General features: G+C 48.4%; 1 protein-coding gene across 1 annotated transcript in view; it reads right to left on the bottom strand.

Annotated features, from left to right (window-relative positions):
- Window positions 1-21,111: 21,111 nt before the first annotated feature.
- LOC138270102 (uncharacterized) overlaps window positions 21,112-27,750 on the bottom strand; it is a 76,897-nt gene continuing 70,258 nt past the window's right edge. The window contains exons 6-9 of the mRNA XM_069218845.1: window positions 27,356-27,461; window positions 25,178-25,416; window positions 23,028-23,202; window positions 21,112-21,128 (exon numbers count right to left, since the gene is read on the bottom strand). Coding sequence (XP_069074946.1) covers window positions 21,112-21,128; window positions 23,028-23,202; window positions 25,178-25,416; window positions 27,356-27,461 — 537 coding nt within the window. The remainder of the gene's footprint in view (window positions 21,129-23,027; window positions 23,203-25,177; window positions 25,417-27,355; window positions 27,462-27,750) is intronic.

Genomic DNA, 27,750 nt, shown 5'->3' with positions numbered 1-27,750 from the left:
TTTAGGCCTCACAGGGTACTATAGGAGATTCATAAAGAATTATGACTCCATAAATCAAATCAAATCATTAACATTTATAAAGCACGCTACTCACCCGTGCGGGTCTCCATAGCAGCCCCTCTTAATGATCTCACTAGCAACAAGAAGGAATTGTGGACAGCCAGCTGTCAGAAAGCTTTTGAGGAGCTCAAACTGGCCATGTGCTGTGCACCTGTCCTAAAAAGCCCTTGTTACTCCAAGAAATTCATTGTTCAAACTGATGCATCTGAATTAGGGGTAGGGGCAGTCCTATCACAACTGAATTCTGAGGGCCAGGATCAACTAGTTGCTTTTATCAGCAGAAGGTTGAACCCTAGAGAAAAGCGTTGGTCTGCCATAGAGAGGGGGGGGGCTTTTCTGTGGTCTGGGCACTGAAAAAGTTGAGACCATACCTGTTTGGTACTCACTTTATTGTTCAGACAGACCACAAACCTCTACTTTGGCTCAAACAAATGAAAGGTGAAAACCCTAAATTGTTGAGGTGATCCATATGCCTACAGGGAATGGACTATACAGTGGAACATAGACCTGGGAGTACCCACTCCAATGCAGATGGACTCTCCAGATATTTCCACTTAGACAACGAAGACTCATCTGGGCAAGGTTAGCCTTATTGTCCATCGTTTGGGGGGGGGGGGGTTGTGTAGGAAAGTACCATCTTGCCTTGCATTTTACCCCCACTTTCACTGTATGCATGTTTGTTTTTGCCCTTGTGTCACTGGGATCCTGCTAGGCAGGACCCCAGTGATTATAGTGTATGCCCTATATGTGTTCCCTGTGTGGTGCCTAACTGTATCACTGAGGCTCTGCTAACCAGAACCTCAGTGTTTATGCTCTCCCTGCTTTCTAAAATTGTCACTGCAGGCTAGTGACTCATTTTACCAATTCTCATTGGCACACTGGTACACCCATATAATTCCCTTGTACATAGTACTTAGATACCCAGGGTATTGGGGTTCCAGGAGATCCCTATGGGCTGCAATATTTCTTTTGCCACCCATAGGGAGCTCAGACAATCCTTACACAGGACTGCCACTGCAGCCTGAGTGAAATAACATCCACGTTATTTCACAGCCAATTTTCACTGCACACAAGTAACTTATAAGTCACCTATATGTCTAACCCGCACTTGGTGAAGGTTGGGTGCCAAGTTACTTAGTGTGTGGGCACCCTGGCACTAGCCAAGGTGCCCCCACATCGTTCAGGGCAAATCCCCCAAACGTTGTGAGTGCGGGGACACCATTAAACACGTGCACTACAAGGTCACTACCTATGTGTACCGTCACAATGGTAACTCCGAACATGGCCATGTAACATGTCTAAGATCATTGAATTGTCACCCCAATACCATTCTGGTATTGGGGGGACAATTCCATGATCCCCTGGGTCTCTTGCACAGAACCCGGATACTGCCAAACTGCCTTTCCGGGGTTTCCACTGCAGCTGCTGCCAACCCCTCAGACAGGATTCTGCCCTACTGGGGTCTAGGCAGCCCAGGAAGTCAGAACAAAGGATTTCTTCTGAGAGAGGGTGATGCACCCTCTCCCTTTGGAAATAGGTGTGAAGGGCTGGGGAGGAGTAGCCTGCCCCAGCCTCTGGAAATGCTTTGATGGGCACAGATGGTGCCCATCTCTGCATAAGCCAGTCTCCACTGGTTCAGGGATTCCCCAGCCCTGCTCTGGCACGAAACTGGACAAAGGAAAGGGGAGTGAGCACTCCCCTGACCAGTGCCTCTCAGGGGAGGCCCCAGACCTCTGCCATCTTGGATTCAGAGGTGTTGGGGGCACACTGGACTGCTCTGAGTGGCCAGTGCCAGCAGGTGACGTCAGAGACCCCTACTGGTTCTTACCTCTCTTTGTAGCCAAACCTCCTTTCTTGGTAGCCAAACCTCCTTTTCTGGCTATTTAGGGTCTCTCCTCTGGGCTATTCCTCAGATAATTAATGCAAGAGCTCACCAGAGTTCCTCTGCACTTCCCTCTTCGACTTCTACCAAGGATCAACCGCTGACTGCTCCAGGACGCCTGCAAAACCGCAACAAAGTAGCACGACGACTACCAGGAACATTGTAGTGCCTCATCCTGCCGGCTTTCTCAACTGTTTACTGGTGGTGCATGCTCTGAGGGCTGTCTGCCTTCATCCTGCACTGGAAGACAAGAAGAAATCTCCTGTGGGTCCACGGAATCTTCCCGCTGCTAACGCAAGCACCAAAAGACTGCATCACTGGTCCTCTGGGTCCCCTCTCATCCTGACGAGTGTGGTCCCTGGAACACAGGAGCTTGGTCCAAGTGTCTGCCACAGTCCAGTGGCCCTTCTGTCCAAATTTGGTGAGTCCTTGCCTCCCCACGCCAGACAGCAAACCTGTGTACTGCATGATTTGCAGCTGTTCCGGCTTCTGTGCACTTCTCTAAGGATTCCTTTGTGCACAGCCTAGCCTGGGCCCCCAGCACTCCATCTTGCAGTGCTCAACCCGCTGAGTAGGACTCAGACGTCGTGGGACCCTCCTTTTGTGACTCTGAGTTCACAGAAATTCCAAGTGCCTGCTCCGGTACTTCTGCGGGTGCTGTCTGCTTCTGCGGGGGGCTCTCTGAGTTGCTGAGCGCCCCCCCTGGCTCCTCCTCCAAGGGGCGACATCCTGGTCCTACCTGGTCCCCAGCAGCACCCAAAAACCTCCTCTGCGACCCTTGCAGCTAGCAAACCTTGTTTGCAGTATTTCTGCGTGGAAAACTTCTGCAACATCCAGCACACCGTAGGGAATCTGCCATCCAAAGGAGAAGTTCCTAGCCCTTTTCGTTGTAGCAGAATCTTCAGCTTCTTCCACCCAGAGGCAGCCCTTTTGCACCTTCATCCGGGGTTTCCTTGGCTCCTGCCCCCCCTCGACACTATTGCGACTCTTGGACTTGGTCCCCTTCCTTTTCAGGTCCTCAAGTCCAGGTATCCATCTTCAGTGTTTTGCTGGTGCTTGTGGTTCTTGCAGAATCCCCCTATCACAACTATTGTGTCTTTCTGGGGTAGTAGGGTTACTTTGCTCCTACTTTCTAGGGTCTTGGGGTGGGGTATTTTGGACACCCTTACTGTTTTCTCACAGTCCCAGCGACCCTCTACAATCTCCCATAGGTCTGGGGTCCATTCGTGATTCGCATTCCACTTTTGGAGTATATGGTTTGTGTTGCCCCTAGACCTATATTTACCTATTGCATCCTATTGTGATTCAACATTGTTTGCACTACCTTTCTTACTGTTACTTACATGTTTTGGGTTTGTGTACATATAACTTGTGTATATTACTTACCTCCTAAGTGACAGTATTCTCTGAGATACTTTTGGCATATTGTCACTAAAATAAAGTACCTTTATTTTTAGTAACTCTGAGTATTGTGTTTTCTAATGATATTGTGCAATATGATATAAATGGTATAGTAGGAGCTTTCCATATCTCCTAGTTCAGCCTAAGCTGCTTTGCCATAGCTACCTTCTATCAGCCTCAGCTGCTAGAAACACCTCTATTCTACTAATAAGGGATAACTGGACCTGGCACAGAGTGTAAGTACCACAAGGTGCCCACTATAAGCCAGGCCAGCCTCCTACATGGCAGCCTGTCTTGTCCCACTGTGTCCGCCCCCTTCCCTCCAAAACACTCAAACAATCGCAGACATCCACACCACACACATCCACCACACATCAGCATACTTTACAGGCAACTACATCCACGTCCGGCACACCTACACCTTGTACAAGCACTCCCTCAACCTCCACTCCCAGACCTGCCTCCAAATCCCCTCCAACTGCGACCTGTTCGAATTCACAGGCCCATCCCGTCTCGTCCCTAAACATGCCCGTCTACTTGCCGAGTCCACTACTTCCACGTCCAAGTCTGTCCCAATCCGCCCTTCCCATTCCTGTGCCTCTTCCCCAGGGAGGAAGAGGCCCCGTGTTGCCCCAGGTCCCTCTGCCTTCTCCTGGTCCAACCCACTCCCCCTCCTTCCAAGGGCAAGCCAAAACCCCCTTCACCTCCCAAACCTAAGCCCAAGCCCCTTTCTTCCAGACGTAAGTCCCCATCCCCGCCACCCCCTGCCCCTATTCCCTGAGGAGTCAAGTTCGCCCTCTTTTGGCCCTTCTGGCTATTTGTTATGGACTGGCAAATGGCCTTATTTGGACTTGACGTAATGTTTTTGTAAATAAAGTTTCAGTGCCCAGTAGTGCTGTTGGCACAATATGGTGATGTTGTGCAGCGTTTCACTGTGGAGGGGTGATGTGCACATGTGTGTACTTTGGTGCTGGTCTTTGTTGGCTTGTGTCTGGTAAGTACATTTTTTTATGGTATGTTTGGTTTGGGATGTGGGAGGGGTTGGGAGTGTGTTGCGGTGTGGGTGGGGTGGGTGTGTAACTGTGCCCATGTGTATTAGGTTGCAGTAATTACCGTTGTCGTCTTCGTCGGCAGTCACAGTCCTGGAGGTATATGGCAAGGAGCTGCACTGGCATTATTTCCAACCATCTCTCCATGTCTGCATCGGCCTTTTCTGTGTACCTCTGGTGAGTGTGTCCTTTTACATTGTTTGTTTCTGCCACGCTTTGCTTGGCGGTGGTTCCCGCCCCGGAACTGATGGCGGTCTTGTGTTTTATTATCTGGTGGGCAGGTAGGGCCTTTTCGCCAGCATGTGGGCAGTCTCCTCCGTCATAGTCGGGACTACAAATATGGCAGTGTGCGGATGGACCAGTACTTGCATCTCATTGGCTTCATTATTTGGTGATTTGGACCGCCAGTCTGTTGGCGGTAGTTACCGCCGGAGGGGTGGTGTTTACCGCCATGTTCATAATGACACCCTAGTGTACAGATTACATGGCTTTTTGACCACAAATGCTCTCACCCCAATAAAAATTGACTCCTTTGAGGACCACTCTTATTCCCCTAACCTGACACCAGAGGAGGAATGGCCCCCTCAGCGCCACCTTCCTGCAGGGGTGGACAGGCTCCTCTCACAGGTGATTGCCAAAGTACTGGTACCCCAGCAGGACAGGATGGACAGACGTATGGAACAGGTCTCAAACTCTTCAGGAATCCTGGGCGACACAGGGGTAGGCAATAGTGCCTCAACTAGCACTACCTCTTCCAGGCCCCTAAAATGTGACGGGGCACCTTGAGGGCTTCGACCGATTATGGTAAGCCTTCTGCAAGAGTGCGTGCAAGCTAAATAATTTACCCTGCTGGGATGATGTATTGCCCGGAGAGCCTGGCAACAAAGTCACCCTGGAATTAGAGGGGTCTCCCCGATTTTGGGGGGTGATATTGCTGAAGAGGGTTTATCAGATGAGAGGTACGACTTGGGCAGGCCTTGCCACCCGACTGCGACCACCGGCTATGGTGAAGGGGATCAAGAGGACACTCTTATGTTAGACCCTGAAGACATCTACCACCCTAGGTCTTTGGAGTGGGTCCCAGAATCTAAGGTGGACAGGAAAATCCGCCACCCCTTCGATAAGGAGGTGAGAGCCCACCTACGTGCAGAGTGCCCTAGACCAGCACTGGAGGGTAAAGTGGCAGTCATTCCCTCTATTGACCCAAAACTTTGTACTTTCTTTTCTAAGTATATGGAGGACCCTAAAAAGGGATTGATCACTCCTGGACGTTTTAGGATCCCTAACCAAGATAATAGTGCTGGCAGAACTATCCAAGCAATCAGGGTCACCAATGCCCACCGACATTGTGGCAAACTGGGCACAACAGGTGGTCTGTCTGGCAAGAAACCACAATTGTGCCATTTTCACAAAAATATGATCTCTCTTGATATAGATTGACCCCAAACTTGGGATACTCTTATCTTCCAAAGCAGTCCCAATATCGCAAAGCAACTTTTTCGGGGAACCCTTCGTGAAGGAGCTTGGGAAGTTTGTGGCTACCTCCTCAGTGTAGGAGGCTGGACTGGCTTGTAGTGGGTACCAAGGGGTACTTACACTTTGCACCAGGCCCACATTTTATTAGTGTAGAGGGGTGTCTAGCAGCTTAGGCTGATAGAAAAGGAAGCTTAGCAGAGCAGCTTAGGCTGAACTAGGAGACGAGTGAAGCTCCTACAGTACCACTAGTGTCACATGCACAATATCATAAGAAAACACAATACACAGATATACTAAAAATAAAGCTACTTTATTTTTATGACAATATGCCAAAAGTATCTCAGTGAGTACCCTCAGTATGAGGATAGCAAATATACACAAGATATATGTACACAATACCAAAATATGCAGTAATAGCAATAGAAAACTGTGCAAACAATGTATAGTCACAATAGAATGCAATGGGGGCACATAGGGATAGGGGCAACACAAACCATATACTCTAGAAGTGGAATGCGAACCACGAATGGACCCCAAACCTATGTGACCTTGTAGAGGGTCGCTAGGACTGTAAGGAAACAGTGAGGGATAGAAAAATAGCCCCCCCCCCAAGACCCTGAAAAGTGGGTGCAAAGTGCACCTAAGTTCCCGAAAGAGCACAGAAGTCGTGATAGGGGAATTCTGCAAGGAAGACCAACACCAGCAATGCAACAACGATGGATTTCCTGACGAGAGTACCTGTGGAACAAGGGGACCAAGTCCAAGAGTCACGATCAAGTCGGGAGTGGGCAGATGCCAAGGAAATGCCAGCTGTGGGTGCAAAGAAGCTGCCACTGGATGGTAGAAGCTATGGTTTCTGCAAGAACGACAAGGGCTAGAAACTTCCCCTTAGGAGGATGGATGTCCCACATCGTGAAGAGTCGTGCAGAGGTGTTTCCGTGCAGAAAGACCGCAAACAAGCCTTGCTAGCTGCAAGGGTTGAAGTTAGGGTTTTTGGATGCTGCTGTGGCCCAGGAGGGACCAGGATGTCGCCAATTGCGTGAGGAGACAGAGGGGGCGTCCAGCAAGACAAAGAGCCCACTCAGAAGCAAGCAGCACCCGCAGAAGTGCAGGAACAGGCACTACAAAGTGGAGTCAACCGGAGCTCACCCGAAGTCACAAAGGAGGGTCCCACGACGCCAGAGGACAACTCAGGAGGTCGTGCACTGCAGGTTAGAGTGTCGGGGACCCAGGCTTGGCTGTGCACAAAGGAAATCCTAGAAGAGTGCACAGGAGCCGGAGTAGCTGCAAAACACGCGGTTCCCAGCAATACAGTCTAGCGTGGGGAGGCAAGGACTTACCTCCACCAAACTTGGACTGAAGAGTCACTGGACTGTGGGAGTCACTTGGACAGAGTTGCTGAGTTCAAGGGACCTCACTCAGGCGTTGTGCTGAGAGGAGACCCAGAGGACCGGTGATGCAGTTCTGTGGTGCCTGTGGTTGCAGGGGGAAGATTCCGTCGACCCACGGGAGATTTCTTCGGAGCTTCTAGTGCAGAGAGGAAGCAGACTACCCCCACAGCATGCACCACCAGGAAAACAGTCGAGAAGGCGGCAGGATCAGTGTTACAGAGTTGCAGTAGTCGTCTTCGCTACTTTGTTGCAGTTTTGCAGGCTTCCAGCACGGTCAGCAGTCGATTCCTTGGCAGAAGGTGAAGAGAGAGATGCAGAGGAACTCTGATGAGCTCTTGCATTCGTTATCTAAGGAATTCCCCAAAGCAGAGACCCTAAATAGCCAGAAAAGAGGGTTTGGCTACTTAGGAGAGAGGATAGGCTAGCAACACCTGAAGGAGCCTATCAGAAGGAGTCTCTGACGTCACCTGCTGGCCCTGGCCACTCAGAGCAGTCCAGTGTGCCAGCAGCACCTCTGTTTCCAAGATGGCAGAGGTCTGGAGCACACTGGAGGAGCTCTGGGCACTCTTCTTTCCTTTGTCCAGTTTCGCGCCAGAGCAGGACTGGGGGATCCCTGAACCAGTGTAGACTGGCTTATGCAGAGATGGGCACCAGTGGCAGGTGCATTTTTCAGTCCAAAAGGCATAACTGTGAACTGATAGTGCCCTCCAATGGTTGAAAATGCTGTCTTTGATTTTGCATCTTCTGATAATTTAATCTGAATCTGTTAATACCCTACAGTTAAATCAAAAGTGCTTAGATACGTGGCAGATGCCAGTGTATCTATTAGCTCATCTGCCCTGGGTATAGGGTGAGCATCAGTTTTTGTTACTTGATTGAGACCCCTATAGTCCACACAAAACCAAATTTCTTTCTTTCCTTTTTACTATGTGGTTTGGGGACAAGCACCACTGGGCTGGCCCAGGAACTTTCAGCGGGCTCAATCACTCCAAGGTCTAACATTTTCTGTACTTCTTGTTTGATACAGTCTCTGACATGGTCAGGCTGTCTATAAATTTTACTTTTGACAGGTAGACTGTCTCCAGTCACATCAGGTAGTTGTTCCGGGGACTAGTGAGAAGAGGTCAGACAATTGTCCAAGGAGATTTATGCAGTTGTCCGTCTGCTCAGCAGTAAGGCAATCTGCCAGTACAACTCACTCCACTAAGCCATCAGCTTCAGTGGTGGAGAAGAGGTCAGGGAGAGGGCAACTCTCTTCTTCCTGCCCCTCATCTCTGGCCATAAGCAGGGTTATGTCAGCCCTATCATAGTAAAGTTTAAGGAAATTGACAAAGGCCACCCCAACAACTGGAAGTGGAATTAAAGGGGCCTTAGGTGTGCCACCAGTCTTGCCACTGGCTTGGCAGGTCACACAGGAGCGACAGAACTCCTTTGTGTCCTGTGACATATGAGGCCAGTGAAATGTGAAACAAGTCTGTCCCATGTTTTGCTCTGGCCCAGATATCCAGCTAAGGGGATATTATGTGCTAAAGTTCGAATAAATTCCCTGTACTGCAGGGAGATGACCAATCTTCTGGAAGTACCAGGTTTAGGGTCCCTTGCCTCAGTACAGAGGAGATTATCTTCCCAATAAACTTTATGGCTATCAGTGATATCTCCCTTTTGCTGTTTGACAGCTTGCTGTCTAAGACCCTCTTGTGTGGACAGGTCTGCTGTGCCATACTAAACTCTTCCTTAGCAGGGGTTTAGTGGGCTCCTGCCCCCCGGACACTTTAGCGGCTGTTGGACTTGGTCCCCTTCCTTTACATGTCTTCAGGTCCAGGAATCCGTCTTCAGTGCTTTGCAGTCAGTTGTGGTCCTTGCACAATCCTTTATCACGACTTTAGTGTGTTCTTGGGGAAATAGTAGTACTTTACTCCTACTTTCCAGGGTGTTGGGATGGGGTCTCATTTACACCCTTAGACCCATATTTATACTTTGTTAGCGCCGCATTTGCATCAGTTTTTGACGCAATAGCGGCGCAAACTTACAAAATACAATTGTATTTTGTAAGTTTGCACCGCTTTTGCGTCAAAAAGCGGCGCAAATGCGGCGCTAAAAAAGTATAAATACGGGCTTTAGTATTTTCTCACACTCCCAGTGACCCTCTACACATTACACTAGCGTAGGGGTGCATTGTGGGTCGCATTCCACTTTCTTAGTATATGGTTTGTGTTGCCCCTAGGCCTATTGCATCCTATTGTATTTGACAGTGTTTGCACTATTTCTAACTGTTTTACTTACCTGATTTGGTTAATTGTGTATATTTTTTGTATGTTACTTACCTCCTAAGGGAGAATATCCCCTGAGATATTTTTGGCATATTGTCACTAAAATAAAGTACCTTTATTTTTTGTAACTCTGAGTATTGTGTTTCTTGTGATATAGTGCTATATGGTATAAGTGGTATAGTAGGAGCTTTGCATGTCTCCTAGTTCAGCCTAAGCTGCTCTGCTATAGCTACCTCTATCAGCCTAAGCTGCTAGAACACTACTAATCTACTAATAAGGGATAACTGGACCTGGCACAAGGTGTAAGTACCACCAGGTACCCACTACAAGCCAGGCCAGCCTCCTACAGGAGGGCCTTGATCCACAGATCCTGAAGGTGGTCTGGGAGGGAAGGGGTGTGTACTGTGGCCCCACTGAGGTAACTTGGGAGTGTTAGTTGAGACCGTGGGTAGTTGATCCAGGGGTGTGTAAAGTGTACCCCCGCCCCTAAGTCGGGCGCAGATAATAAATACTGGGCTGGGCAGGGGGAGTCAGGGAGACCCCGAGGCCCATGAGGTCCACCCCGTGAAGGCTTCCTCGGGGGACTCCAGAGAAACACTGACACATCCATGGGGAGGAGGCCCCCATCCCCGGACCTGGGACCGGTCCCAGGGGGACTCCGAGGCTCCTGCTGCCACCACATGAAGGGCTCTGTGTATTCTGTGAGGCCCCTCATGATCTACATACGAACATGTCCTGACATACCAGTAAGGGTAGCAGGCGCTTTATGTGAGAGTCAAGGCTCTGGGAGTGACATAGACATCTGCCTGTCTCCTGGGGGGCACAGCCCCACCACAAACACTGACACATCCATGGGAGGGGCCCCACATCCTCGGTCCTAGGACGGTGCCAGGAGGTGGGGTGACCGAGCCTGACCCTTGACTCAGTCCTTCAGGACCCAGTAGGTTTTCAAACAATAGTCTGAGAATATCAGTCACGCACGTGTTTTACACGGCAGACAGCTCCATCGAGGTATTTTAATGCACTTTGGTGAGAACACCTCTGGATCCAGAAAGGAGGCTGCAGGTTTGGGGGTGGACATGTGTCAGTGTGCAGACACTGGGCAGCATCGGCCTTCCATGGCACCGTTACATACACCACTGGTGTGTTTTTGTACATTGGAGGATGACTGATTAAACACTGATCCTATGTGTGTTCTATTCCATATTAACTGAGTTAAACCTTGAAGACTGACTCCCGCGGTGCTTTGCTTGCACTTTTGGTCAGTCAGTGCCACAGGCTCGAGCGGAGGGTCTCTTGCTGTGAGGTCAGTGAGATGCTCATCCCTCCCCAACACCCCAGCGCCCCTCAGTCTGCTGCCTGCACCTCAACCTCAAGCAACTCCGTGGCGCCCCGTCCCTCATTATAATGCACTCAGTGAAAACCGCGAGGCGACTGGGCTCAGGTTGAAGACACGTAAATACGTTGTTAATGTGACTCCTTTTAACGACATAATTGCATTTAAACGCCTTGTAAGTGGCCAGTGGTAAAGGCAGCAGCGTGATTCAATGTATCCTGCACAACGCCGCCGTCTAGCGGTCAGGAAAGGTATTAGGCACATAGAGGAATAGACTTCTCTCATTAATAGACAAATACTTGGAGCTCATAATAAGATCACAACCATTGCTTGAAAGCAGTTCTGACACCAGCAGACAGGCTCACATTACAAAAGCATGTGAAATGCGAAGGTATCCAATTCGGGAACTCTCCAAAGCCCCTCATCAGCCAATCACTGAGTGTCACCCTTTAGATCGCCCACAGGCTCCTCCCCCTAGTGATCCCCATTGGCTTCTCCAACGACTGATGGCCACCCGGTCTCATCCATCAGGTGACAACACCCGGTCTCATCCATCAACTGACACCACCTGTTCTCATCCATCAGCTCACACCGCGCGATATCATCCATCACCTGACACCACCCATCTCATCCATCAGCTGACACCACCCATCTCATCCATCAGCTGACAACACCCGGTCTCATCCATCAGCTAACATCACCCGGTCTCATGCATCAGCTGACACCACCCAATCTTCTCCATCAGCTGACACCACCCAGTCTCATCCATCAGCTCACACCGCGCGATCTCATCCATCAGCTGACCCCACCCAGTCTCATCCATCAGCTGACACCATGCAGTCTCATCCATCAGCCGACAACACCCGGTCTCATCCATCAGCTGACACCACCCGGTCTCATCCATCATCTGACACCACCTGGTCTCATCCATCAGCTGACACCGCGCGATCTCATCCATCAGCTGACCCCACCCAGTCTCATCCATCAGCTGACACCACCCAATCTTCTCCATCAGCTGACACCACCCATTCTCATCCATCAGCTGACACCTCCCAATCTTCTCCATGAGCTGAAAGCACCCGGTCTCATCCATCAGCTGACACCATGCGGTCTCATCCATCAGCTGACACCTTCCAATCTTCTCCACAGCTGACACCACACATTCTCATCCATCAGCTGACACCTCCCAATCTTCTCCATGAGCTGAAAGCACCCGGTCTCATCCATCAGCTGACACCATGCGGTCTCATCCATCAGCTGACACCTTCCAATCTTCTCCACAGCTGACACCACACATTCTCATCCATCAGCTGACACCTCCCAATCTTCTCCATGAGCTGAAAGCACCCGGTCTCATCCATCAGCTGACACCACTCAGTTTCATCCATCAGCTGACACCACCAATCTCATCCATCAGCTGACACCACCCGGTCTCATCCATCAGCTGACCCCACCCGGTCTCATCCATCAGCTGACACCACCCATCTCATCCATCATCTGACACCATGTGGTCTCATCCATCAGCTGACACCACTCAATCTTCTCCATCAGCTGACAGCAACCGGTCACATCCAACAGCTGACACCTCCCAATCTTCTCCATGAGCTGACACCACTCGATCTGCTCCATCAGCTGACACCAACTGGTCTCATCCATCAGCTGACAACACCCGGTCTGATCCATCAGCTGACACCACCTGGTCTCATCCATCAGCTGACACCACTCGGTCTGATCCATCAGCTGACACCACTCGGTCTCATCCATCAACTGACACCACCCAATCTTCTCCATCAGCTGACACCAACCGGTCTCATTCATCAGCTGACACCTACCGGTCTCATCCATCATCTGACACCACCCGTTCTCATCCATCAGCTGACACCACCCAGTCTCTTCCATCAGCTGACACTATGCATCTCATCTATCAGCTAAACCCACCCGGTCTCATCCATCAGCTGACACCACCCACCTCATTTATCAGCTGACACCATGCAGTCTCATCCATCAGCTGACACCACCCAGTCTTCTCCATCAGCTGACACCACCTGGTCTCATCCATCAGCTGACACCACCAGATCTTCTCCATCAACTGACACCAACTGGTCTCATCCATCAGCTGACAACACCCGGTCTCATCCATCAGCTGACACCACACGGGCTCATCCACCAGCTGACCCCATTCGGTCTCATCCATCAGGTGAAACCACATACTCTTTTCCATAGCCACCGAAACCCCTCTTCACTCTTTTTTAGGCTGAAGTATCTTTAGACTCCTTCATCAGCCGACAACACTTGGTCTTCACCCCACCCTGTCCATCCATCAGCTGACACCACCTACACTTGTCCATCAGCTGACTGTAGCAAAGTGCCCTCTTTCTTCGCATGGTTACCCCCTTTTTATGTCTGATGTCAGTGTGCTTGACTGTGTTCACAGGGATTCTGCTAACCTGGACCCCAGTGATTATGCTGTCTCACCCCTCTTAATGACCTCACATTTAATAAGATACCTAAAAAGGTATTATAGATTCCAGCTGTCAAAAAGCATTTGAGGAGCTCAGACAGGCCATGCACTCTGCACTTGTTCTAAAAAGCTCTAACTACTCCAAGAAATTCATAGTTCATACTGATGCTTCAGAGGTAGGGGTAGGGGCAGTTATCTCACAACTTACTACAGAGGGCCAGGATCACCAGTAGCTTTTATAAGCAGAAGGTTGACCCCCAGAGAAAAGTGTTGGTCAACCACAGAGAGGGAGGCTTTTGGTACTCACTTCATTGTTCAGTCAGACCACAAACCTCTCTTATGGTTTAAACAGATGAATGGAGAACACCCCAAATTGTTGAGGTGGACCAATTCCCTACAGGGAAAGGACTATATAGTGGAACATAGACCTGGGAGTAACAACTCCAATGCAGATGGACTCTCCAGATATTTCCACTTAGACAATGAAGACTCATCTGGGCAAGGTTAGCCTTCTTGTCCTTCGTTTGGGTGTGTGTGTGTAGGGAAACACCCTCTTTCTTGGCATGTTTACCCCCTTTTCTGCCTGATGCTACTGTGGTTGACTGTGTTCACTGAGATCCTACTAACCAGGACCCTAGCGATTATGCTCTCTTTCATAAAAGTCTGTATTTCATCCACAATTGTCACACTGGTGCCCAGATATAAGTTCCTAGTATATGGTCCCTAGTTACCCAGGGCATTGGGGTTCCAGGGATCCCTATGGGCTGCAGCAGCAATTATTCTGCCAGCCATAGGGAGCCCATGCAAAGGGTTCTGCAGGCCTGCCATTGCAGACTGCATGAACAGGGTGCATGCACCTGTTTTCATCATAGGTCACTGCACCAGGTCACTATAAGTCACCCCTATGGCTCAGAGGGCAGGGTGCAGGTACTTGTGTGTGAGGGCACCCCTGCACTAGCAGAGGTGCCACCACAAACTCAAGAACCCCCTTTACTGGACATTGTGAGTGCGGGACACCATTTTACACGTGTGCTGGATATAGGTCGCTATCTATGCCCAGCTGCATAATGGCAACTGTGAACCGAGGCATGTTTCATATAAAATATGTTGGAATCATACCCCAACGCCGTATTGGTTGTATGGTTCCATGCACTCCTTCGAGGACCCCAGCTGCTGCCTGGAAAACCTCAGAAGGGTTCTGTCCTCCTGTTGCCCAGGAAAGGTGTCTGCCCTCCTGTTGTCCAGAAAGACAAAATAAAGGATTTCCTTTGGGAGAAGGGTGTTACACCCTCTTCCTTTGAAAATAGGTGTTATTTGGCTTGGGAGTGGTGTAGGAGGCTGGCCTCACTTGTAGTGGGTACCAGAGGTACTTACATCTTGTGCCAGGTCCAGTTATCCCTTATTAGTGTAGAAGAGGTGTTTCTAGCAGCTTAGGCTGATAGAAGGTAGCTATGGCAAAGAAGCTAAGGCTGAACTAGGAGACAGGTAAAGCTCCTACTGTACCACTGGTGTCATATGCACAATATCATAAGAAAACACAATACACAGAAGTACTAAAAATAAAGGTACTTTATTTTTATGACAATATGCCAAAAGTATCTCAGTGAGTACCCTCAGTATGAGGATAAGTTATATACACAAGATATATGTACACAAACCAAAATTAGATAAGTAATAGCAAGAAAAGTAATGCAAGCAGTGTAAAGTTACAGTAGATTGCAATAGGAGCACTTAGGTATAGGGGCAACACAAACCATATACTCCAAAAGTGGAATGCGAACCACGAATGGACCCCAAACCTATGTGAGCTTGTAGAGGGTCGCTGGGACTGTAAGAAAACAGTGAGGGTTAGAAAAATAGCCCACCCCAAGACCCTGAAAGGTAGGTGTAAAGTGCACCTCTTACCCCCAGAGAGCACAGCAGTCGTGATAGGGGGTTTCTGCCGGAAGAACAAATACCAGCAATGCAACAACAGTGGATTTCCGGACCTGAGTATCTATAAGACAAGGGGACCAAGTCCAATAGTAGCGACAGTGTCAAGAGTGGGCAGAAGCCCAGGAAATGCCAGCTGAGGGTGCAAGGAAGCTGCCACCTGTTTGAAGAAGCTTGGAGTTCTGCAAGAAAGAAGAGGACTGGGAACTTCTCATTTGGAGGATGGATGTAGCACGTTGCGATGAAGCTTGCAGAGGTGTTCCAATGCAGAATGACAGCAAACAAGCCTTGCTAGCTGCAAGGGTCGCAATGGAGGTTTTTGGTTGCTGCTGTGGCCCAGGAGGGACCAGGATTATGCCACTTGGAGGAGGAGACAGAGGGGGCACCCAGCAAGTCAGGGAGCACTCACAAAAGCAGGCAGCACCCGCAGAACTAGCTGAACAGGCACTTAGAAGAAAAGTGAACCGGAGTCCATGCGAAGTCACAAAAGGGAGTCCCACGACGCCAGAGGACAACACAGAAGGTTGTGCACTGCAGGAAGGAGTGTCGAGGACCCAGGCTTGGCTGTGCATGAAGGAAATCCTGGAAGAGTGCACAGGAGCCGGAGCAGCTGCAAATAACGTGGTACCCAGCAATGCAGTCTAGCGTGGGGAGGCAAGGACTTACCTCCACCAAACTTGGTCTGAAGAGTCAGTGGACTGTGGGAGTCACTTGGACAGAGTTGCTGAGTTCCAGGGACCACGCTCGTTGTGCTGAAAGGGGACCCAGAGGACAAGGGATGCAGTCTTTTGGTGCCTGCGGTTGCAGGGGGAAGATTCCGTTGACCCAAGGGAGATTTCTTCAGAGCTCCTGGTGCAGAGAGGAGGCAGGCAACCCCCAAAGCATGCACCACCTGGAAACAGTCGAGAAAGCCAGCAGGATGAAGCGATACAAGGTTGCTAGTAGTCATCTTGCTACTTTGTTGCGGTTTTGCAGGCGTCCTGAGCAGTCAACGGTCGATCCTTTGGTAGAAGGTGAAGAGGGAGATGTAGAGGAACTCTGGTGAGCTCTTGCATTTGTTATCTGAAGAATTCCCCAAAGCAGAGAACCTAAATAGCCAGAAAAGTTGGTTTGGCTACCAACAAAGGAGGATTGGCTACCAAGACAGGTAAGAGCCTATCAGAAGGAGTCTCTGACTTCACCTGCTGGCACTGGCCACTCAGAGCAGTCCAGTGTGCCCCCAGCACCTCTATATCCAAGATGGCAGAAGTCTGGGACACACTTGAGGAGCTCTGGGCATCTCCCCTGGGAGGTGCAGGTCAGGGGAGTGGTCACTCCCCTTTCCTTTGTCCAGTTTCACGCCAGAGCAGGGCTGGGGGATCCCTAAACTGGTGTAGACTGGCTTATGCAGAGATGGGCGCCAAGGCCAGTTGTGAAAGTGTCCAGGAGGGGCAGGAGCCCACTAAACCCCGGATGAAGGTACAAAATGGACGGAAGAAGCTGAAGATTCTGCAACAACGAAAGGAGCTAGGAATTTCTCCTTTATGCAGAAGATGTCCCACGGAGTGCTGGAGGATGCAGAGTTGTTTGTTTGGTAAAAGACCACAAACAAGTCTTGCTAGCTGCAAGAGACACAGTTGAAGAAAAAGGATGCTGCCCGGGCCTAGGGAGGACCAGGATGGCGCCACTTAGGAGAGGAGACAGAGGGTCCCACGAAGCCAGAGGTCAACTCAGGAAGTTGAGCAATGCAGGATGGAGTGCTGGGGACCTTGGCTTAGCTGTGCATGAAGGATTCCTTGGAAATGTGCACTGAAGCACTAGCAGCTTCAGTCCAATTGGTACACAGGATTACTGTCTGGAGAGATGAGGCAATGACTTACCTCCTCCAACTGTGGACAGTTGGACCACTGGACAGTCTGGGTCACTTGGGTCCAGGGGCCACGCTCGTCATTATGAGAGGGGTCCCAGAGTACTCGTGACTCTGAAGTTTGATGCCTGCTGGATCAGGGGGAAGATTCCATCCACCAATGGAAGATTTCTTTGAGGCCTCCAGTGCAGGATGATGGCAGGTAGCCCCCAAAGAATGGACCACCAGGAAACAGTCGAGAAAGCCGGCAGGATTAGGCGCTACAATGTTGCTGGTAGTCTTCTTGCTACTTTGTTTCAGTTTTGCAGGCATCCTGGAACAGTCAGCCGTTGATCCTTGGCAGAAGTCGAAGAGGGAGATGCAGAGGAACTCTGGTCAATTCTTGCAAGTCGTTATCTGAGGAAAAGCCCACAGACCCTAAGTAGCCCTCAGAGGAGGATTGGCCACCTAGTCAGGTAAGCACCTATCATGAGGGGTATCTGACATCACCTGCTGGCACTGGCCACTCAGAGGCCTCCAGTGTGCCCTCACACCTCTGGATTCAAGATGGCAGAGGTCTGAGACACACTGGAGGAGCTCTGGGCACTACCACTGGGCAGGTGATGGACAGGGGAGTGGTCACCCCCCTTTCCTTTGTCCAGTTTCGCGCCAGAGCAAGGACTGGGGGTTCCCTGAACTGGTGCAGACTGGCTTATGCAAGGAAGGCACCATCTGTGCCCTTCAAAGCATTTCCAGAGGCTGGGGGAGGCTACTCCTCCCCAGCCCTCAACACCTATTTCCAAAGGGAGAGGGTGTAACACCCTCTCTCAGAGGAAATTCTTTGTTCTGCCTTCATGGGACTGGGCTGCCCAGACCCCAGGAGGGAAGAACCCTGTCAGTGGGGTGGCAGCAGCGGTAGCTGCAGAAAAAACCCCAGAGAGCTGATTTGGTAGTACCCGGGGTCCATAGTGGAGCCCTGGGGATGCTTGGGATTGGCACCCCAATACCAGATTTGGCATGGGGGGACAATTCCATGATCTTAGACATGTTACCTGGCCATTTTCGGAGTTACCATTGTGAAGCTACATATAGGTTTTGACCTATATGTGGTGCACACGTTAATGGTGTCCGCGCACTCATAAAGTCCGGGGAAATTGCCCTGAACTATGTGGGGGCACCTTTGCTAGTGCAAGGGTGCCCTCACACTTAGTAACTTTGCACCTAACCTTCACTAAGTGAGGGTTAGACATATAGGTGACTTATAAGTTACTTAAGTGCAGTGTAAAATGGCTGTGAAATAACTTGGGCGTTATTTCACTCAGGCTGTAGTGGCAGGCCTGTGTAAGAATTGTTTGAGCTCCCTATGGGTGGCACAAGAAATGCTGCAGCCCATGGGGATCTCCTGGAACCCCAATACCCTGGGTACCTAGGTACCATATCCTGGGGAATTATAAGGGTGTTCCAGTGTGCCAATTAGAATTGGTGAAAATGGTCACTAGCCTATAGTGACAATTTCGAAGGCAGAGAGAGCATGAGCACTGAGGTTCTGGTTAGCAGAGCCTCAGTGACACAGTTAGTCACTACACAGGTACACACATTCAAGCCACAAACTATGAGCACTGGGGTCCTGGCTAGCAGGATCCCAGTCAGACAGGCAAAAACAAACTTACATACATATAAAATGGGGGTAACATGCCAGGCAAGATGGTACTTTCCTACAATTAATTTATTCTAAAGCTGTCGACTGATCCAGCCCTATAGAAGCCCAGTAATGCCATGGCCGTGGTCACTGTGATAGTGCATCTGTTACTGTACTAGTGCTGCACCTATAACTTTTAGATAGCAACAAAATGGCCATTCTAGGGTAAACGACCAGCAACCCTAGTACAGCAGTCTAACACCACCTGTGGCTTTATCACCACTGCCTGATGCGGTGAGGGATGGGAGCACAAAGTGTCACACTCTCTAAACGAGGGGGGAAACTCAGAGGCAGGATGTCCCATTACCACCCACCTTTAAATCAGACCCTGTTCCCCTCTCAATGCATTCATCCTTTCCTGACTTTCTTGTCTGACAAGTTGCTCTCTCTAGCCTTTTCCTTTCTTAGCCCAGAAGCTGTAATTCTCTACTTCGTATTGCTGTATATGAAGTGGTCCGGAAGGCTAAAGGCCCCTTCATCTACAACTTCCCTCATATAATTTTAATATCTTCAGTTCTCTCTCAACAGTGTTTGCTTTCCATCTCCAGTGGATCCTCTTTACATTGTTCTTTATCATCCCGAACCTCGCACCTTCTTCGGTCACAAGACATACTTGTGGAATCCTACATCTTCTCCAGCCACAAAGCTCTCTTTCTAGAATCCTGTCCCTTTGTTCCCACCTGGAACCCTGTACATTTGTCAGCCACCAGGCAGCCTTTTTATAATATTGCATCTTCTTCAGTCACAGAAAACATTTTCTATGATCCTGCACCTTCTTTAGACACCAGGCACTCTTTTTATAATTCTCCACCTTCTTCAGATGCCAGACACACTTTCTACAATCCTGCACCTTCTTCAGCCACCAGGAACTCTTTCTAGAACCCCACACCTTCTTCAGCCAGACTTTGGGGATCCTTCATCTTCTCCAGCCACAAACCGCTCTGTCTAGAATCCTCTCCCTTCTTTCCCACCTGGAACTCTGCATCTTCTTCAGCCACCAGGCAGCCTTTCTATAATTCTGCATCTTCTTCAGACACAGGAAAATCTTTCCACAATCCTGCACCTTCTTAAGCAGCAAGGAACTCTTTCAAGAATCCTGCCCTTTCTTCAGCCACGAAACCTCCTTCTAGAATCCTGCACCTCCTTCAGCTACCAGGAACTCTTTGTAGAGTCCTGCACCTTCCTCGGCCACCTGGTGTTCCTTTACTTTAACAGTCCATTGTATTCTCTTTGCTCTTCTTCTGAGCTTCCACTGGCACATATGTACATTCTCTTTTACTTCTGTTCCTTCCATTTACCACACCTCTTCAATAGGGTTTTCTTACCTTTTATGTCTAGCTTTCTCCTCCTTGCCATTTCTACTTGAATTATTAGCTCCACAGTTGCTGGTCCCAGATTTAAACCCTATTGCTTCTCAGGATTGAGTCTACATGTGATCTCAGGACCAGGTTCCCCACGGAGGTGTTTCTGAGGATCAGGTCTCCATGTGATTCCATGACCAGGGTCCCCACTGAAGCACTTCTTAGGAATGAGCCTCCATGTGAACCCAGGACGTATGTGTTCACTGCTGTGCCACTGAGGATCGAGTCTCCATGTGATCTCAGGACATAGGCCCCCATTATAGAGCTTCAGAGGATCAAGTCTCCATGTGATCTCAGGACCAGGGTCCCCACACCTGCACAGAGGGATAGAGTAGCAGATGCCCCACTTGTGCGACCAATTACAGGATTGATGCAGGGTTTGTGCTGTCCCCAACCATGCTCAGTTAGTATACTGCAGACACCGTTTTTTCTGAAAGCCAGCATGTTTATTTTCACCACGTTTTGGGTGGTCATCTGTGTGCCAGTGCTGCTGTATGCAGTAACGTTCTTTCACAACAAAAGCAGGTGGCTGTAATTTAGCTCCCCTTCTAAAGATGGAGTTCTGTTCACCTAACAGGTTGAACTAGAGTGAAAAAAAGTCTAGCTTTCGCAACAAAGAATTTTCAATTCTGTTAAGGACACAGAGGTGAGGATTATCCTTCTCTTTCTATCCTTTAATATTTCAGCAGCCAATAGTAAAAGTAAACAAACAGTCACATGATAACCATAGAGATGGACCATATAAATACTATTGCCAACATAACACTTCCTCTTTCTTTGCAATTCAAAGCAATAGCATTCAAAACGTTTCCAATGAAGTCATATTCAACACAGAAACCAAAACCACTTCCCAAGGGACCTAAAGTCATCCAAAACTGGGAAGAACTGTCCTCCGACTGTTCCTGCTAAGTAACAATCAGTGCACCAAACACTCCAATGGCATCCAGACATCCGGGACATATGCTAGATCATTTATCCTCCTGTCCTAAAAAGGAAACAAGAAAACAAAAGTCGTAATCTTCACGTTCTACCCACTGTGAGAAGAATCATTGTGCAATAATATACACAGAGGGAGGGAACAATTTATAGCATCAGAATACAGAAACATAATGCATAACACTGAAATATCAAAGTAAGAAACAAAATAGTTATACTGTCATATGCAAACTGACTGAGTGGGATAATTCTCGCCTCATTGTCCTTAATAGAATTGAAAATTCTTTATCGGGAACGCTAGACATTTTTGTATTCTATGTCAGGACCGCAGGCTCCGATTATGGTAGTTTAAAGCTGATCCATCACAACTGAGACCACATCTAGTATTGGTTTATAGTAAAAGCTCTTAAACGTAGACTCAGAGGACCAATCTGCAGCATTTAAGGTGTCTTCTAAACAAGACCCTAAAGCAAATGATTTAGAAGCCATAGCACCCCTTGCGGAATGCGCTCCAACAATTGAAGTATCAATACCTGCTTCACTAAGAAGCCTTTTCACCCATCTAGCCAGCATTGCAGTAGTTACTGGATGAAACGATTTCTGTAATCAATAATTTACCCTGCATATCAGATAGAAATTCAGCTGTACTGGCCTCATATGTCTTCAGACATTGAACTACACATAACTTAGTATTACCTGGGAAAGCTGGATATGATACCATTCTGGAACTTCCCTTTGTCCTCCTAGATATTAGAAAAAAACTCCTTCAGGAGAAAATTGCCTACCTGCTAAGTCTAAAGCCTTCACATCAGAAACTCTCTTGCAAGAGATAAGACAGAGCAACATGGTCAACTTGGCTGACAACTGTTTCCACAATAGATATTAATTACTTTGTTAAAGAATCTAAGTACCTGAGGACTGTGTTCACATCCCAAAAAAAAAAAAGAAATGTGGTTGAGGGGTTTGAATATCCGAATAACACTAAGTAACTAGCAAACAATGGGTAATTGACCTACCGGAGTCCATTATACAAAGGAGTGGCTGGCTGAAATGGCTGATCTGAAGTTTTTCACAGACTGTTAAGCGATTCTGCTTGCAGCTAATGAGGAAAGAAAATTGTCAATCAAATGGCAATCTGCTCTAATGGGATCTGCACTCCGTGAATTGCACCAATCACAACAACTCCATGCGGAGGCATATCTCTTATGAGTACCTGCTGAACAAGGGAGACTAATGAACTGCTGAGCGTCTTTTGAAAGGCCTGGGATATACCATCTTTCCCTGAAACCAGCCAGCCCACTAAAGAGAGTTGACCTGTGTGTATCAAAGGATGTGGAAGGGCCCCCTGATCTAACAAAAGGTTCCAATGCCATAGAAGAAGAACCAGGGGGCACACGCAAGCTCCAACACATTTGGGAACAAAGGTTGAACTCTCCACAGTGGGGTCACTAAAATGGTCTCCGCTGTCTGACGTCTCATTTGAGCTAACACTCTGGGACTCATACCAAAAGGGCGAAATGCATAATTCCAAAATGGGCTCCAAACTTGGAGAAACGCATCCGTTGCCTGGGCTTCCGGGTCCGGATGTCAACTTAAAAATATTGGAAGTTGACAGTTCAGGTGACAAGCAAAGAGGTCTACACTGCATGACCCCATCTGCGAATCAGCACACGGAAGGCTTGTGGGAGAAGCCTCCAATCGCTGAAATCTCAGAGGTGATGAGAGTGCCAATCGGCTATCACACTGCACTGACCTGGAAGTTATTCCGCTGTCACCGAAATGCAATTCTGCAGACAAAAATGCCAAAAATCCTTGGCTATCTCTGAGAGCATCTTGGACCTGGTCCCGCCCAGCTTGTTCACATAACGAAGCGCTGAAATGTTTTCCATACAGATGAAAATGCAGCAATTTGCTTTCCCTGCTGAGAAACTAAAAATTGTAAACAAACCTGTCAACAGCTCCAGGCAGTTGATATGGAAGTCCAGTTCCATCAAGGACCATCGACCTCCCGTGTGATCCGGCATCATCTGGGAAGAGATAGAGTCTATCTGGAACCCCAGAAATTCTAACTTCTGGAACGGGGTCAGGACCGATTTCTGGTCGTTGACAATAAATCCCACATCCTGGAGAAGAACAATAGTCCAATCTAGATGAGTCCACTCTAACTGAGTTAAAGTCATGTGCCGGCACTGGGACATGTTAATAATATCGTCCAGGTATATGATGAACCGAACCCCTCGAGACCTCAGAGACTACTACCGGTTTCATCACCTTCGTGAAGCACCAAGGTGAGGAAGAAAGACCAAAGAGAAGTACTTTGAACTCTTAGCACACGTTGTTGCATAGAAACTAAAGGAAATGACAGTGCGGGGGAAAAACAGGGATGGTCAAATAAGCATCCTTCAGGTCTAGGAGCACCATCCCATCTCCCTCTTGGAGGATGTCCCTTAAAAGATGGATACTATCCATTTTGAAATTATGGTACAGTTTCCAATAATTAAAATCTTGAAGGTTGAGAACCAATCTTGATCCTCCTCCTATCTTTTCGACTGGAAAGATAGAGCTGAGAAACCCTCTCAGGTGTACTTCTGAATGGCCTCTTTCTCTAACAGAGACTGAATCTCTGCATTTATGAAGCTCTGCTCGAGTTGGGAAAAATACATTGTGTGAGAGGATAGAGTTTATACTGGTATCTCGTGGAATTCCATTTAGAAACCTCGTATTATCTCTAGAACCCATGGGTCTTGTGAAATTTTGTACCAGTTGTGGATAAATATTTGTGTTCCTCCCACCAGAGAAACCTCTGATAAATGAAGAATTCTTACCTGTGGTTCTAGCCTCTTCGAAGTTGCTCTGGCTGCCCCTAACTTGCCCTTTTCTGAAATGCCCTCAGTTGCAGCGGGTTTCTGAAAGGGCAGTGGTGGCCAGCAGCTTTAGGAGGGAGGGGGCGGGACACACACACACACATACACACATTCTTTCACACACAGACACGCACGCACATCCATTAACAACACTCATACCATTCAAACATGCACGCACACACCAAACATTCATTTTAAAAGATCGCACACACTCATTCTTTCACACACACACACATGCATGCACATCCATTAACAACACTCATAACACTCAAACATGCACGCGCGCACCAAACATTCAATTTAAAACATCACACACATACACACATACACTTACCTTCAGCCTCCAGGTCCCAGGAGGGTTGGGACTGCTGCCTTCCCTCATTGGCTGACCTGAGGTCAGCCAATGAGGGAAAGCAGCAGTCCCAGCCTCGTTACAGAGTGGGATGGGGTCAGTGAGACTGCTGACCCCACCCCACTCTGTGACGAAGTGTCACTGATTGACACTCGCCCTGGGCACTTCAGGGCTTAAACCTGAAGCGCCCAGGGAGAGTGTCAATTGGTGACGCTTTCCTCGTCACCCAGGGGAGGGCCTCAAGGCACCTTTGCTGAGCCAAAGAGGTCACGCCCATAGGAGCTGTGACCTCCTCAGCCCAGCAAAGTTCAGCTCAGTCAGCCAGGAGTCTGCACAAATCGTGCATGTCTGCTCCTGGCTGCCTGAGCTGAACATGGAGAGTGTCTGTCAGGCTGACCTTTGTTCAGCCTGATAGACACTCTTCATGAGGGGCAAAAGGTGGGGGGGCTTGGCCCCTCCGCCCTAAAGGATGGGCCGCCACTGTGGAAGGGTAGAAGGTGGCGGAATGCTCCTGATAGCCACTACTACCTCTTTAATAGTCTTCTCTCTGCGGGCCTTGTTTGTATCCGTGGTTGAACACTTGCCCCCTTAAGCATCCAGCCCTGTTGAAAAGTGGGCAAATGACATTTTGGATAGATCCCTGGGCTTTGTTCAGTTTGGAATATGTTGCGACACATTTAGGCAGCTCCTTCAAAAAGGGCTCTCCAAAGAGGAGACCTTGGGACAAAGGGCCAGCCTCTGAGGAGGTTAAATCAGCTAGTTTAGCATCCATTTCATTAAGATAGATCTGCGGCGTCCGATAGAAATAGTGCAGTTCACATTGCCCAGCTAGCATGTGGCACGGTGGGCCCACACCACCAAAACCTCTGCATCAATAGGTACCTGAGACTCCTTGAAGTGGAAAGCCATCTCCAAAATCTTTGTTAATGGACCCGACATGTCCAATAACTTGCCCTGGCATGATTTCCATGCCCAGTCTAAACCCTTCTTAGGGTCCTTGGTGAACTTTTTAAGGTAGGTACCAATGGTGGGGTCCACCTCCGGGGTGTCTTTCACCTTATCAGATAGGTCTGGTCTGGGACATTCCGACCGTAGTTGTGCCCGTACATCTTTGTCAAAGTCTTGATGGATAGGGCAAGCAACGTAATCTGCTACCTTTAACGTAGGAACCCTGGAAGTGGATCTGGGATGTATGACATCCCTGAGTTCGTATGTAAGAACCTTGGGCTGTTTAGGTGGTTCTGTATGCCGCTATTTTTCTTCCGTTTGCCAGATTCTGGGATTACTTCTTGATCCGAACTCTGTGAGCCTGGGGAGTCTAAATCATCTGACCCCGTTTCATCATGGAAGGTAAAGGGTACGCTATAAGCGTGGTCAGAGGACAGAGACACTGCCAATTTCTCAAAGGCCACTGCATGAGGCACTTTGGACTATAGATCCTTTTTTCCTAGACCTTTTGGTGCATCGGAAGGGGGAGGGGTAAGCCATTCCTACTGTTGCGCAATCCCATATAGAGGATGCTTCAAGGGAGCAATGGCTTTCACCATCTGACGCACTCCCGCATCCAGGGCATGGACCAGGTTCTGTTGAAATGACCTAGCGGGGTCTTCCTCATAAAAGTAATTATCATCTGTATCCCAGTATTCATCTGCCATTATTATACCTTTTTTAGGAGAATATATTAGAATTCCACAAAGTTTTTTGATTCAGGAAAAAACTCAGAGCCCCAAAGGGGTTATTCGGGGGGGGGGCACCGCAGACAAAAGTCAAACTTTTAATATACCCCAGCAAATCAAGGCCAGCACAGTGCGCAGATTAAAGAGTGGAGGGAAACAAGGACTGAAACAAGCTCTGGGCAGGGCCTCTGCAAGAATTTTACAGCCCTGCTGAACTCTGTCGAGGCAGGGCATCCACAGGAGCCAGTAGAAGCACTGCGAGTCGTCCAAGACTGAGAGCACACTTCCACGCGTTCCCCAGATGAATCGCATTGATTGGGAGTCAGAAAGCGCAAGCATGCGTCACTCCCTCTAAAGGCAATAAAAAGAGGTTGGTGCTATCGGTGATCGCCTCGAGGGGTCAAACAGCCTTAAAAACAATAGAATAGAACACGTTGTTGACGCGCAGTGCAAAACAAATACAATCGCTTAAGCAAAGAGCACAATATTGAGTAGGATAGGAAAGTGAGAATGCTCTTTACTGGCTGCGGAGCAGCAAAGACAGAGGCAGTGTTATGTTGGCAAGACTTTATATGGCCCATCTTTATAGTTATCATGTGACTGTTTGTTTACTTTAACTATTGGCTGCTGAAATATTAAAGCATAGAAAAAGAAGCATAATCGGAGCCTCTGGTCCTGACATAGAATTTGACATGGGAGGTGTGAGATGGGTATTGAGTGCTGTTCGCCTCTCAGGTAAGGGAGGAGTTAGACATGGGGGGATGAGGGGCTTATTGATTGTTGTTCACCTCCCAGGTAAGGCTTGACTTAGACAGAGGAGTATGAGGGGGCTATTGAATGCTATTCACTCCCAGGTTGGGGGGGGAGTTAGACATGGGGAGTTTTGAGGTTTGTTTTGATTGATATTCGCCTCCTAAGTAAGGCTTGAGGTAGACATGGGGTGGTGTGAAGTGGGTATTGAGGGCCACTCACCTTTCAGGTAAGGTTGGAGTTAGGTATGTGGGCTTTGAGGGGTGTTTTGAGTGCCCTTTGCCTCCATGGTAAGGCTGGAGTTCGCAAGAGGTTTTTTTTGTGATGGTATAGAACACCGTCACTTTTGTAGGGAAATGCTCGAAAGAGGGAGCCACAGTAAAATGTATTTAACTAGAAGTGGATACATTTCCACACTGGTGAATAGTCCCCTTTTGTGATTACAAGGGTTTTGATCCTTTGAGGGTGATTGAGAAGCAAGAGTTAGCCTTAGACATGTTAAAGTAGGGAATTTGTCTCCTCTGTGACTAATTATTTTGTAATTTCTGCTTTGAGGGACAGTGCGCTATTTTTAGGATACATTTATACTTTTTATTCATTCATCTATTCACTTCTAGAAAGTCTGTTTCTTTACCTGCTTGGTTGATGTATCTGTTTACTCCAGGGTCCATTTCACTTGCTTTAACACTCATTGTCCTAGTTTTGTTTAAATATATGTTAAAGTATATTAAATAGAAATTCTAAAACAGAAATTAAATAATACAAATCAATTACATCTGAGAAAACTATTTCCTACCAATGGACACGTCCTCTCTTAAAATGCACAAAGTGAAATCGAACAGGCAGAATTTGTAAGCAAAAATGTCTTTATTGATAGTCAGATACCAGGTACTTATTTGTGAGGGTGTAAATGGAAAAGAAATCCTAATCAAACACATAGAAATACTAGGCACTAGGACTGAAAAAAGCAACAATTCAGAAAGATGAAACCTCAACCCTTGTACACATTAGCTAAGGCTGAGACTGGAG

This window comes from Pleurodeles waltl, chromosome 2_1, assembly GCF_031143425.1.
Source record: "Pleurodeles waltl isolate 20211129_DDA chromosome 2_1, aPleWal1.hap1.20221129, whole genome shotgun sequence".
In the NCBI taxonomy this organism is placed as follows: domain Eukaryota; kingdom Metazoa; phylum Chordata; class Amphibia; order Caudata; family Salamandridae; genus Pleurodeles; species Pleurodeles waltl.
This window is presented reverse-complemented; position numbering and strand designations above follow the sequence as displayed.